At 35.9% G+C, this 15026-nt stretch overlaps 1 protein-coding gene across 1 annotated transcript in view; it reads left to right on the forward strand.

The window, feature by feature from the left end:
- The window catches only part of KDM4C (lysine demethylase 4C), a 261718-nt gene that overhangs the window by 219180 nt on the left and 27512 nt on the right, over positions 1–15026 (forward strand). The window contains exons 18-19 of the mRNA XM_074166872.1: positions 239–298; positions 10933–11118. Of these exons, the coding sequence (XP_074022973.1) occupies positions 239–298; positions 10933–11118 (246 nt within the window). The remainder of the gene's footprint in view (positions 1–238; positions 299–10932; positions 11119–15026) is intronic.

The following is a 15026-nucleotide window of genomic DNA, read 5'->3' on the forward strand; positions in this document are numbered from 1 at the left end:
CAAAGATAAAGATGTGAGGAAAAGTCTAACCTCCTTCAAGTCTAATCACTGTGCCTGAAAAGCTGGGTAGAGGAAGACATACTGAATACATTAAAAATATAAAAATTAAGCATATATTTCCATGTTATGCAAAATTTTAGTTGCATACAGGAAGTAGCTGTACAAAACTTAGTTGTATGTTATCTATAGGTGGTAATTCTGTTGAAAATAACTAAGACACGTATTTCTTTTTATTCAGATTCTCTTTGAACTGCATTGTTTCATTTTTCCATTTGCTTTTAGAATATCTTACATTCCAGTAAGTAAACAGGATTCAAAGCCTCTCTATATATGGAATTAAAACTGATACTGCAGAAACAATCAGTAATTACAGACCTTTGTAATTTGAAACGTATCTCTGGTTTAAATTTGTCAGAATCTAATTCTTAGGAGCTGTTGGAATCTCAGGAACAATGACTTGCAGTACATTACTTTGCCCTTTGAGCCATCTCCCTTGCTGTGTGTTGGGGTCCGATGACATCCATGAAAATAAGACAATCTGCATTAACTAAATACTTAATCTAGTATATTCTTCATCTTGGATGTGTATGGCATAATTTCTGAGGTGTGTGAGGGGAATTATGCCTCATGTTTGAAAAATATCTATAATCTTAGTCCATAGGACAAAAAAATTTAAACTGCATGTGTTTAATACAGTAATAAAAACAGTGTTTATTTTCTGAAAACTATGAAGATAAAGTCAAAACCAGATAAAAACATTTGCAAGTTTAGCTAGCGTTGGGGTGTATGTTTTCTAATGGAAAAAAAAAGCATTGTGTGTGAAATTTAGCTTAACTGGTAATACTTTATATAAAAAGCCTCTGTCTTTTCCCTTTCCAAAACTTTCCTCCCCTCTCCCTCCCTCTCCTCCTTTCCCCTCTACACACTTCCCCATTTTCCCTACTTCTACCCCTCATTTCCCCTTTTTCTTTCTTTCCTCTCCTTTTTTACCTGCCTTTACTGCCCCCCTTTTCCCCCTTCTCCTCTCTCTTTCTCTCTCTCCCTCTGCTTTTTTCTATAAACATGAAAAATTCTCAGTCTCTTCCCATGTCTCAGCAAGATAAATGAACTAATTTAAAATATTTTCCATGCCTCATCTGTCCACTCCACAAGCTGTCAATGAGCTTGGATTGGGAGCTTTCATGCCAATAGTCCACAGTGAGCAGTTGTATTATTTTGAAATAAGAATGTTGTTTCCATGGCAAACTTGGAACGCTTTGCAACTGTGCTGACATCAACATACTTTTGGGTTTATGCAAGAAAGATGATACTTTGTGAGATTTTTTCAAGCAAGAGGTCATTTGCCTACCTGCCCAAGATAAAGCCGTCATACTGTTCTTTTATTTTTTTCACCTTTTGAGGGAAAGCAACAGGGAAAAAAAAAGATGGAGAAAAAACCAACTCTTATAAAAGATGTTATAATTTCAATTTTTGCTTCTGCATTGTTGCCAACAACCATTTTAAGCAGTAAGTATATTAATAGCTAATATGTTTCAATTTAGAGGAAGCAATGGTTTGGCAAATTTTTATAACAGCTAACTAGTGCAAAACACTGCTTACCCTCTTCTGCATTGGGATCAGATTATTCTAAATATTTACTTAGCAAAGTTAGTACAGGACTTAGAAATGAGGGAAACATCTAGAAATAATTTACTGTTTCTGAGATACTACAAACTGATTCGTTTTAGATTGTAGAATTTTTTTAAACTTCTTATATTTAATGCATTTTAATATGTCTTAAAGAATGTAATAAATTTTCTACACTGCCTTATCACCTTTGCCTGTTCAAATGACACTATTTTCTGGTTAGGTATAATGTTAACATCAGCTCTGCTGAAAAATAGATTTTGGCTTTTGGCTGAAAGCTTCAGAAATAATCTTTTCTTTGTAAGCTATGCAGTCCCCCACGCTTTTCAGAACTGACACAAAGCTTTCTGTAATGCAGAGCATGTTTAAATTCTGTGTGCTTTGACCTTTTCCTAAAATTAAAAAAAAACAACAAACCACCACCACCAAAAAAACCACAACCAAAAAGCCAACCCCAAAACAAACAAAAAAGTACCCCATACCCATCCACCCTGGAATAGCCCTTTATTTCCAGTTTTGACTTACTCAGTTGTTTATATGCTATTGTTAGCACCTGGAAATAGCATGACTCACATTTGCTCAATTTACTGTAGGGGTGCCAGGTGGTTCCTGGCCAGCGGCATAACCACACTAAATGGTTTTAACTTATCCTTCTTTTCTAATAGTGTATTCTGTCCATAATAGCTTCCCTTCAACAGAGAACAACTTGACAAGCAGCTGTGTTCTCATTCAGTGTACTTCACAAGCACAATATTTTCCTTCCCAGAGGCAAAGTGCATTCACCTACATAATTGGCCATGTCCCTTTCTTGCCCAGAGGACATATACTGAAGTCCATTCCCGTTTTCTAATCCTTTAAGACACAAAGCAGCACGTTACTGTCATGCTAGTAAGTAGATGAAATTTTGATATGTGTGCTCATATTGTCATCAGAGGTTTCTCGTGTTGTCATCAGAGGTTTCTGTTTGGGCTTGACAAGATTCTTGTTTCTAAACATTTGAACATGCATGTCTTAAATGCTATATGATTGTCTCTTTAGTAATTTTGTTTTCTTAGGCTCTGCGTGTAGAAGTACCGTTTTAGTTTGTTAGTATCATCTTAACAACTAGGCATTCTCAGAAGAATAGAGAGTTTATTAGATAGGAGGTGGTAGTACCTTTACTTGATAAAGAATGTCTTTGCATTTTTTTATTTCACTAAATTGCTTGCAGGATATTGCTAAGAATATAATCCTTCCAGCGCTTCATCTCAATGTTCTAATTTCAACTGCTCTCTTATTAAATTCTCTCTATGTATTTGTATGTATTCATATGAAGTATTATAACACAATTATTATAAAAGAAATTATACAGAAACAGTGATCCCCATGATCCCTCTATACTAAGTATAAATAATGTTATTACTTTTCAAAGCAATGCTTTGCATTAAATGACAACTCATGAAGGAGTGGAGCCTGAAACAGCCATGCAGTGTCTGAAAGTTCTCTATTCATTGTCTGTTAAAGACTATTCTGAGTTAGAGAATACATCGAGAATTTGCTAACTAGTTTGTGACTTCATGATTTGTTTTAGTTGAAGATCTGTCTCTTTTGAAATCCGAATAATACAAAGTCTGCCACTTGAATTTATCTTGATTGGCTTTGCAGAAAACGACTTGGGGATTATGATGGAGAAGTTAAACATGAATCAGCAGTATGCCCTTGCAGCAGAGGGCCAACTGCATCCTGGACTTGATTTGTCAGACCACAGCCAGTAGACCCAGGGAATTGATCCATCCGTTGCTTTTATTTGGCATTTGTAAAACTGCACCTGGTCTCTCCATTACAAGAAAGATACTAACATACGGGAGCAGGTCCAATGAAAGGCTGCTGAGATGTTCAGGGCTGGAGCACAGGATGTGTGTGGAGAGACTGGAGAAAGTAGGTGTTTTCAGCCTTGGAAAGAGACGACTCCTTGCAGAGATATCCCTGCCATTTATAACTAGGTAATCAGGATAAAGGGAAGATGGGAGCCAAATGCTTTCTGGAGGTGCATGGTGATAGCTTGAGGGGCGAAGAACACAAATGGGAAGATGGGCATTGTCCAAATATCTTGTAAACGCTGACAGGCTTGGAGCATTGACCACCTCTCAAGAAAGCCTGTTCCAGTGTTTGACCACCCTCTCAGTAAAGGAATGCTTCCTCATGTCCCGTCTAAACCTCCCCTGGTGCAGCTTTGAACCATTCCCACTTGTCCTGTCACTGGATCCCAGGAAGCAGAGACCAGCACCTCCCTCTCCACATCGCCCCCTCAGGAAGCTGCAGAGAGCAACGAGGTTGCCTCCTTTTCTCCGAACTAGACAAACTCAGGGGACGTGCCTTCCAGCCCTTTCACCAGCTTTGTTGCCCTCCTCTGGGTGCATTCAAATACCTTCACATCCTTCTTAAACTGTGGGGCCCAGAACGGCACAGAGTACTGCAGGTGAGGCCACACCAACACTGAGTACATCAGGACAAACACCTCTTTTGACCTTTTGACACAGGTGATGCTGTGTTTGATGCACCCCAGGAGGCAGTTTGCCCTCTTGGCTGCCAGGACACACTGCTGGCCCTTGTGGAGCCTGCTGTCAGCCAGCACCCTCAGATCCCTCTCTGCAGGGCTGCTCTCCAGCCGCTCCTCTCCCAATTTATGCTTGTGCCCAGTATTAATCTGTGCCAGGTGCAGAGTACAGCATTTTGACTTGTTAAATTTCATTCCAGTTACTGGGAGCCCTAACCACCATATCTGGTGGAGGCCAGAGCAGCGAGGCAGTGAATTGATGCCTCATCACCTTTTCAGCCTAAATGGCCTTTCACAGCTTGTCAGGTATTTTAGCCTTTGTGTAAATGGCAAATCTATTCAAACTGGTCTATGAAAATCCAAAGCAAAGTTTTAATAAATATGCTTTCTTCCTGGAGAACAAAGAAAAGAAGATTCTTTCCAACCTCCCATATTTTGCTCTTCCAATACTCAGATCAACCATTTCTTCTTATTTATTTCAGGATACCTGAAATGCACTGAATACAGGCATGATGCTTTTATAAAATTACACTTTTTAAGGCTGTGTGTTTAATTGTTTATATGGTGCAATGTAGAATCTAAAAGGTGAAAATTAAGTGGAAAATAAAACAAAAGAAGACATGTAACATTTCAAAGCAACAGAGGAAAAAGCATTGCCTAGCAAAAAGTTTGGAAAAAGTATATATGAATACATAAAAGCTAGAGTTAAGCTGAAATCATGAGAGCCTCCTCATAAAGTGAAGGCTCACAGCCACATATTGGTATTTCAGAAAGGAGGTAGATATGAGTGGGCAAAAGAAGAGATAGGATGCCTAAATTCTCAGGGCATCACATGGTGTATATGAATCTGGAAGGAAGTGGGGGATATTCTTGTGTTCAATGCCTGTGTGCTTAGCAGCATATTTCTTATATATGTACTGATTCTTCTTTTTAAAGATGTCAATGATTGGGTATTTTCCTCTTAGTATTTATTGATAATAAGATTTGATGAGGTAGGAGAGGTATGTGTGGATGGTATTTTTATCAGTAGATCTCTAGGGTAGGAATACAGACCCCTCAGGTACTTCCTGGATATCTCTGACAGCATCGAACACTAACGGTACTGCCATAGCCTGAAAAAAAAAAGAGTAGGGACTTACTTGCAGTGCTTGGTGTTGAAATCTCATTACAAGTATTGAGGACTTAAGAACACTGAAAATAAATACGCAGCAGTTTACTTCCCTAGATATGGCATAGTCATAGGCGTTGTGGTGGTGAGTACCACTGTGCAGGCAACAGTTGGAGCTCTAACAAGGTCTTTTATTTCTTCCTTTTTGCCTCACAACACTCATCTTTTACCAGTTAAGGAGATTACATAGTGTATAACAGGAACATAAACCTTTTCAGGCACTTTCTAAAATACAAACTTCTTCACCAAGTGTTTTGTTTTCTTTGATTGTTTTTCTTTCTCTTTCAACCTGCAGTGTAAGGACTCTTTCATTACAATCACACAATCTGTTCTTCAGAAGAGCCAAGGTGTTTTTTTTTAACTCTACACTGTATGTTTGTCTTTCTTTTCCTGTGAAGTAAAAAGCGATTGGTACCTTAGCAGTTTCAGTGAAATAGTAGATGTATACTGTATTTATACATAATTTTGGTAATTCCCATAATATTTTATCAGCTCTTAAAATTGTATCTCAAACCAATATGTATATTTAGTGCTGTTTCAAGATGTTTCCATGTTTAAATCAGAATTAAACATGACTTGTGAGTTCACTCTTTGAGAGTAGATCCAAAACTACATTATTTCAGAGTTACTAGAAAATAAGATTACTGTTTCAAATTGCTACTGATGCATAAGTTTTATGTTTACTTCTCTACTGGAATATATGACTAACGGTATTTCACTTACATCTAGATAACGTCTGCCATCTTTAATTTGCCATAGCCCCATGCTGTAGGCAGACTTACTGAGTAGCAGGAAATTGCAAATAATTTTCTAGAAGCATTGGGGTTTTTTCTCCCCCTGAGGTACTGGTTGTTACGTCTGAAATACCAGAGGGATGCAAAGTAGTCTCCTGATACTTTATCTAACAACATTATTGGTTAATTTTATATAATTGTCTGAACATACTGAACAAAGAAGGGGAATAGATGATCTAAGAAACTCTTCTTGACATGTTCTGATTCTAAGCTCTATCAGTTTCATAGCTGAAATATTCAGCTTGGTTTAGATTAATCATGAATAAAACGAAACATAAAATGAAAAAAAGTAATGAGCTTGTTTCCATAGAAACACACTATGCTCTCTGACAAAATTAAGTGCTGACTTTGTATTCTGAAAGGTTGTGCAGACAACATGCACTCACTGATCTGCAGATAATGTGTCAAATGTCTTTGTAGTATGTATCTTCTGATTGCGTTGTGCATCGTTAACAAATCTTTGTGCCAGTACCTTGCTACCAACTCTTGCAGTATGACTAGACTGTAATCTTTTCTGACTCCTAATCCATGTTATGGCTTTGGACTGGAGAAAGAAAAGATTAGTTTCACTGTGCATTTTATACTGTATGTCTCAAGTTATAACAGTTGATAAGCTGGTGAAGCTCCTTCTGTCAATATTCTCTGTGAAATCTTTGCTCTGTTAAAATTAATGGGTATTTTACTATTGGTTACAGTAGGACCAACATTTCATATCTAGAGTGTAATCATACACAACAGCAATATTGCTTGTCTGGTAATATAAATTCTGAAGCAAAGCAGATTCATCACAAAATGCAGGGGATGCTAAAGCAGATCTGATAGGAAAAAAAACCCTCCTCATGATTTGTCATTAATTTCCTAAATGTTACAGTGTTATCGCTGTCTTAGTGTTTACTTCTGAAGATACTTAGAAGGCCAAAAATGCAAAATATATAGAAGAGGATGAGAATATACAATTTAGTTACTGAGTAGTAGTTAATAACCATCTGCAGCAGTAAAAGAAAAGCTCTTAAGGGTTGATTTTTAGTAATATTAGGAAATTTAGTCATTTTTAGAGGCTCTCTTGAACTACCTTCTTTTTGTAGAATTTAATGCCTTACTATAGTGAGCTTCTTCACATAAGTCATTCTTCTTGCTGAGGTATAGAAATACTTTTGAGAGAAATCAGTACTCCAAATCATTTCCTAAAATCTAGCCCCTGCTTTCTGCCACAACCTCAACCTGTGCTTATTTTAATAAATCCTTGTGTCAGAAACTGTTTTTAATTCATGATCCTATTAGGGACTGGAATTTGTTTTTGTAAGTAGTAGTCTCTTTGAGAGAAGCAATATGAAATTCTTTATGTGAGGATGCACGAAAGTTATTATGAAAGCTATCAGTGGGCTTTCTTCTGCAAAGTACTGGCATCCAGTTTTCTCAGACTCATTCTTTAAAATCCATTCTGTTTATATATTTGCAATCTATTAATATTAAAGAGCTATTCCATGATTATGAAATCCATCTGCAGCAGAATATTTTCAATTATGGAGGCAAAAAGAGGTCATTTCACCATCAAGAAAATTGCAGTACGTTGTTCTGTCCTATATTTTTAATCTCCAGTTATATAAACAATTTTATTTATTCTCGAATTCATTTTGCATCAGAATCAGTGATTAAAATTGATCCTTGGCTACTTTACCCATTGTCTCTGCTTTGCGCTAGTATCTAGCAAGCATTAAGTCAAAATGACATTCTTCCTAGCTATCCCCAATGTTGAATTTGCTTTAGCTGTTAGGAACAGCTGTAGTTTCAGGCTACTGAAAAGCTGTCAGTTGGGTATTGAATTAGCTTGATTCTATTTCAGTAAATGTGTTCATATTATGTCAAGCTTGTTTAATTTCACACGTGGCAAGCTTACATACCTAAATACAAGATTTGCCCAGACAAAGAGGTGTTTATATTCTATCCTCGGCAGGAGTGGTTCAAGACTGCTTCGATTCTATACAATTCCTTCATTTTACAAACTTACAAAAATCAGACTTCTGGCAAGGGTGGGAGGGAGAATGAAACCTCAGTCTTCACACTGGTGATCCACTCTCTTCTCATAATTTTGATGCTTTTTTCCTTTGGTCACTTTCAGTGATTTTTTTTTTTAATTTTTTTTTTTAAAGGAGAACAAAACATTTATATCATCCTTTTTTTTTTTTTTTTCCCCATCTATTGCCTTACTATAAAAAATAATAATAATGTGGCAAAAAAAGGGGTGAAAAAATAATTTAAATTCATATGCTTTAAAGCCCCAAGTGAGAGTACGAGAAATACATTATTAGTTAGAAGCTAGGGAGGGAAAGAATTGCCAGTATGGGTCAGAGACGGCACAGTTCAATTTACTGCTCATAGCTAATCTACAGCTTGGTATGTAGCTCAGCTAAGGTTCCAGAAGTCTATGCAAAGCAGATTTTTATAGTTTGTTCTGCTTTTATTCTGTGTATTCTGAATTTATTAATCAAATATGGTAGATTAACTGTTTGACTTATATTTTCAAAGATGAAGGAGCTTTTTCTCATATCTCTGGATGGGGCCATACAGTTATGTAATCTGAATTTTCGTGTACACTGGACTTTTATTTTTGCATATGTGTACTTTTCAAAATTCATGCCTAAGTTTGGGACTCATGGTAAAACTGAGGAGTTTTTTGGAGTGTTCTAGTCAGAACACACAGCCTTTGTTTGGGGTGTGTGTAGAGTGTGTCTTTTTAATACTCACATGTGTTTAATACTTCAGTCTTTTTCATTAAATTGGCTGGTGAATTTGTGTGTATAGCTGTGTGAAAAAGCTTTCGAAAGGAGCCGTTTGTTTGCATGAACTCAGTGCCTAGACATTACATGTAATAGATTTCAATTGTGTTTTCTTTCTGGAATTCCCATTTTACTGGGTTTGGAATATGTATATATTAAAAAGTCCTTAAGCTCCCTCGAGAAACAGTTACTGAAAGTTCAGACTTATCTGAAAATGGCTTCATGCATGTGGATGCAAATACGCAATGAGATATAAGCATATCACTGAAGTCTCTGGAACTTCTCTTTGGATGGTGAAATCATCTTTACCTGTTACTAGTCTTTCAGACCTGATGCTGCTACAGTGACTCAGTTGAGTTCTGGTCCTTTTAGTGAATGATAGGTAAAATTTTTAACAAAGTTCCAGACGCCAGGTGCTACTCTTGCTTCTGCTTGTGCAAAGGCTGTTGGCTTTCAGAGGGTGGATATGAAGGCAGAACTGGACGAGTTTTTCATGTTCAGAATGGTGTGTGAACTAGAACCCTGCATGACTGATGAACTTGACAGGGCTAGCGTGTGCAAAAAGCATTGTTTCAGTCACAAACTGAGTGTGAGAAGCCATTGAAACTATGTAAGTGCTGAATTATACAATAAAATTTCTGTAGATTTTCTTCAGAATGTGGAAATTAATAAACAGTAGAACAAAATTATCTGGTAACCTGATAAGAAGAATTTGATGTAAGTTAATTTGAAATACTTTGAATTATTAACCATAAAGTAAAAATAAATCAAAATTATTCTTACTTGTGTTCTCAGCATAGGCAGATAAGAGGGTGTTTTACAAAATCAGTGGCTAGCAAATTTAGAACAAATAGAAGTAATTACTATTTCAGCAGTATGTTTTGAAATTATTGAATTCACTGTTTTGTGTCATTAAATAAAATATCTGTATTTAAAATAACTGAGATAATTTTATGATTGTCAATAACATTTGCAGTTTTGTTAGCCATGATGAAAGTTATCAGAGGATAGCTCCCATATGTGATGTAACACAGTTGTCCATAGAAGTTACTAAAGAAATTATTCTATCTAGCGTGTTTGTCTTTTGCTGCAAAGGTACCAGTCATCTTGCGCTTTCTCTTTTTTAGTATGGCAGAGCTTATTTCCTGGACTTAGTTAACCCAGCTCATGTCCTTTCATTTGTTTCATATGGGCCAGTTACTTAGTCACTTACAAAATAGTGACAATATTTTGATGTGGTCTCCATTTTGTCAAAAGGAAAAAAGTGGTATGTCTTGACATTTGTAAGGCTGTTGACATGATGTTTTAAGATATGAAGTGGGGAAATACAGCCTATTCAATCACCATTATATAAAGTACACAACCAATGAACACCAGACTGGAAAAAAAGAAAAGAGGCTTAGGAACAGTCTTCAGGTGTTGAATTTCACAAAGGATTGGTAAAAAGAAAACATTTCTAACTGTGCGATTTATCCACTGTAACAGTTTATCTGAGGATGTTGTAGAAACCACTTCATAAACATGTTAGATTAACCATCTCCCAAAGACTGCCTAAGTATATATGTAGTCCAGCTTCAAAGTAGGGGGCTAGGTTAAATGGTATGTGGAAGTCCTGTCTAGCCCTACATCTCTGTGAGCCTATTCTCTTTATTTTTGAATATTGCTCTTTTTGCAGAATTATGTATAGGTTTTTCAATTTATCCATTTCAGGAGGAGCAGGTTAATTTTCAGAGGAGTGTATGGAATTTGAAATTAAACTTTTAAATAGCTATCTATATATCAGTTTTCTCACTATAGCACCAGAATAGATCATCTTCACATTAACATAAAAAAGGCAAAAATGCTATATAATAATTACCATATTATGAAGTTGCCTTGTAATTCATAAATGCTGGTTCTTTTGCCATGCATATTGCAAGGTATAAAATGTAATTAGTGAAGCAAAAATAACTTTTCGGTCCTTGAGATACTTGCAGAAGTCAATGGAGTTGGGGTAGTATGGTAAATATTCTGCTTATTTTGCTTCTACAGAAATGTATGTTCTGCTGGCAGAGAATTAAGAAAATCTCTGGTGCCTGCATTCAGTGTTCATATGGATGCTGCCCAGCCTCTTTCCATGTTACCTGTGCCCATGCTGCAGGAGTGCTGATGGAACCTGATGACTGGCCATATGTTGTCTACATCACATGTTTCAGGCACAAGGTCAACCAAAATGTGGTAAGGAGTTTGTTTCCTTATTTATTAAAAAATGGAATTGCAGAATTAATGTATGTTTCCAGAGAAAATGGAAGAAAGGATCCACACCATGTATAGCTCCATCTATCGTATTTCCATACATAGCAAACTATTACATATTGAAGGCTTTTTCTTATGCCGTTACCTGGGAGAAATGATACTTGATACACCTAACACATTTTTGCATTAGTGTCATTGTTGAATGTATTGTTTTGACAGCCAGAACAAGTCTTCGAGTTCTCTGTTTTGTTAACCTGGAGTGCATTACAAATGTCCAGATCACAGTATATTGCAAATACACACAGATACTGTGAGATAAAGGACATGGTATATATGTAAGTTCTTTGTTCTGCAGCCAAACAGTGTCTTGCAAATATCCAATTATAATTGTTCTGTCATCTGGCAAGGTAACGCTGGTATGTCATGAAAATTCATGTTATTACTGTGCCTTTTTATTTCTAGCCTGTGCTGAGGAGGAACCCTTAATTTTAGATGAGACACATGAAGAATTTGTTATTATTGACTTGTAGGTTTTAATGGCTTTTATTCAAATGAATTGTTAGTATCTCACTTAAGAAAGAACTCTTCCCATTTATCTTGGGCTTTTAAATCTGTATTTAGTTTTCTAGCAAACTAGAAGGACTTAACATAGTCTTATTAAGGAAAGAGCTTGGTAAGTTAGTCAGGTTGAGAATTCATAAGTTGCAAACTTTATCTCCTTTGTACATTAGAAATGAAAGAAAAAAACCCAGGTAATGTCTGTATAATATATGTCTTTCTTTCGCGAGGTTGTCAGTGAATCTTTGGTCTTAATGACAAGACTACTGAAGAGTAAGATTTTCTTTCAAGTGTAGTAAAATGTAATACCTTCCAGCTACAGTAATCAGTCAGTCCTGAATGTTCAATCTGGTGGTTCTTAAAAAGGGAAACCAGTTGTGTGTCCCTATTTAAAACTTCCACATAATTGTTAAGCCTTTTAAAGATTTTTGTTTTCCAAAATGAATTAGCATATGAAACCAGTACTATTTGTGTGGTTTTAGTTTTTGTCAAACATTTTTCAAGAAAATTAGTTTGGTTTGAAAATTAGTTTGTTTCTTGGAAGACATTATTAGTTGAAAATTACTGGGTTAAAATCATGGCTGGTAAAAGTAGGGCTGTCCTTCCCAAATATTTTCTAGTATTTTTTTGGGACAAGTCTTTAGGCAATAGGATTTACATCAGTAGCTGGGAAATCATTCTCTGATCAAATAGTATTTTCTGCATAATACTTTTTCCTATTTCCACTTCTTATGTATATTGCGGCCACTTCCTCAGCCCCTTAACTTTTCCAGCTTCCACTAATATATCTGTCTCTGGTGCTGGAGTCCCCTTATGCTGTTAAATAATGTATGTGATTTTCTTCACCTTACTCCCCTTTATAATAGCAAATAAATGTGCAGAAGTTTTAGATTTTCTGCTATGTTTATATAGCACTTAATATAGTGGTAATCTGTCCTAAACAGACTTTTTTCTGGCATTTCGTGTTAGTTATTAATAGAAATACTTAAAAAATATTAATAAAGACCAGGTAGGTTGTTTAAGGAGAATTTATACTTTTGATCTAACATAAACCAGTGCAGACTTTAGCACTTAACTTTCTTAGTGTACACTTTCTGTGGAACAGAAGTTATTAAATAGCTATTATTTTGAACGGTAAGAAAAAAACCACATGCTCATCTGAAAAAAGCCACAATAGTAATAAAGTGACATGGAATCCTATAAAATCCATTTTTTCTTAGTGATTTTCTTTACCTGTATTAGGTAGTGTCAAAAAAACGCAAACTCACCAACTATGGAGAAATAGGGTTTTGTATGGCTGCTATTTAAGAGATGTGTAAATGATGTTCAAAGTGGCTTGGAATGAGATTATTGCCTCTTTTCCTGAAACACAGCACCAACCTTTTGGAAAAAAATCCATATTATTAACTTATTTCCTGTGGCCCAAATAAAAATCAGATTTGCAGAAGAGAAAAAAAAAAAATTATGCTTTTGTATTTTTCATTAGGCCAAAATTTTAAAACATCAGATATTTTATTAAAGAATCTTTTTCTGTGAGATTCTTAACTTCTTCCTGAGATAAAAGAGATTGCCATATGTTTGTATATGCTTGGTTTTATAATCTGTCTTTTGGATAATTAATCTAATCACATCTTAAGCCTTTGGAAGTTTTTTCACCATTGGTTTTCTTGTTATGCTTTTCTTAGCTATTAGCTATTCCTTCATGCAGAAATTACATTGCTCTTCACCATTAGGCATAGCAATGTATCTTACTTCTAATGAACTTCTTTTGCTTGTCTGTTATTTTAACTTCGTTGCTTGAAAGCAGAACAAGGGTATCATGCAGACTGAAATATATTCACTTTGCAGATTTTTACAGTAATCAAATAGATTGTCTTGTCAGCAAGAAAAAAATCTTCTGGTATTTAGCAGTTGAAAACAATGTACATAAAGCAAGGACACTGTTCTTTTTCCCTATTTCAAGGAAACAACATTTAAATTTTCTGTTTTTTCACTAATATAGCCTCTAGATATTGTGCCTAAATGCTCAGTGAATACCTGTGATTGTTACTTTCTTCAGTTTTTTTTTAAAATAAAAGCCAAACAACCCAAAACTCAACAATCAAAGGATGGCTTCTGGGCACTTGGAAAAATCATGACTATAGTGGTACTGTAATATGTAAATCAATGAGGGTGCTCAATGAAAAACCTACCTATCCACAGATAATTATGTATTATTACTAGTATATCTCTTCACCTCAGGCAAGGGCTTATTGCAATGATGAGGTTGAGCATGCATCCAAATTATTTGTGGCTGTAATCTCAAGCAAATTTTGTCCAAATTATTCATCAATATGCTTTCACAAGTCTTTTTCACTGGGTATCAGATTTTGTATTGTATTCAGGATTTCTTCTATTTGAATGTCAACTATAGAAAACACTGGTGAGTGTTCAGGTGAAAATTCATCATAAAGACAATCAAAAGGGAAAGCATAATCCTTGCGTCCTTATGGTGCTGCCAAATGAAGTAAATATATAAATACTAATAACTGGAGTTTTTAAATGTTGATATGACTTTTCAAAAACGTGTTCTTTGGAGGTGCATGAACTCAAAACTAAGCATGCCACTTGTATTTGCTGAAGGTACAGCTTTAGAAATAACATAAAATATGATAGCAGAAAAGTTGTATACAGAATGTTTTAGAAAATTCCTGTTGCAGCCTATATTAATTTGTAATGTGAATTGGAGTGTCAATATGCAAGGGAGGCTCTGTGATTTACTAGTTACAGACAGTAGATCATGTTTTTGTCATTTTTCCTCTTCAACTGTATTTGTCTGTGGGCATGAAACATATCCCTCACACCTTTTTGTCATCAAACTGCAAGAACACTTGGAAGTGCAGTTGAGAATAGGTGCTGCAGATACATTTGTTCTGGTTAAAAGAACTCTTTCATACACAAGGAGATGAGAAAAAGAAGTTGTATGCAACTGTATTAACAGGGAAAAAAATCCATAAGGGATCCATACAAGATTAGCAAAACCAGCACTGAGAGTCAGAGAAAGCCAGCTGGAGGCAAACACATACTCACAGGTGATGTTTCATTTGGAAAGTGTGATCAGAATCACAGAGTGATATGGGGTTGGAAGGGACCTCTGGAGATCATCTAGTCCAACCCCCCTGCCAAAGCAGGTCTTCCTAGAGCAGGTTGCATGGGAACTTGTCCAGGCGGGTTTTGAATGTCTCCAGAGACAGAGACTCTACCACCTCTCTGGGCAGCCTGTTCCAGTGCTCTGCCACCCTCAAAGTAAAGAAGTTCCTCCTCATGTTTAGATGGAACTTTCTAGGTACAAG

The sequence above is a fragment of the Numenius arquata genome, chromosome Z, assembly GCF_964106895.1.
Source record: "Numenius arquata chromosome Z, bNumArq3.hap1.1, whole genome shotgun sequence".
NCBI lineage: Eukaryota > Metazoa > Chordata > Aves > Charadriiformes > Scolopacidae > Numenius > Numenius arquata.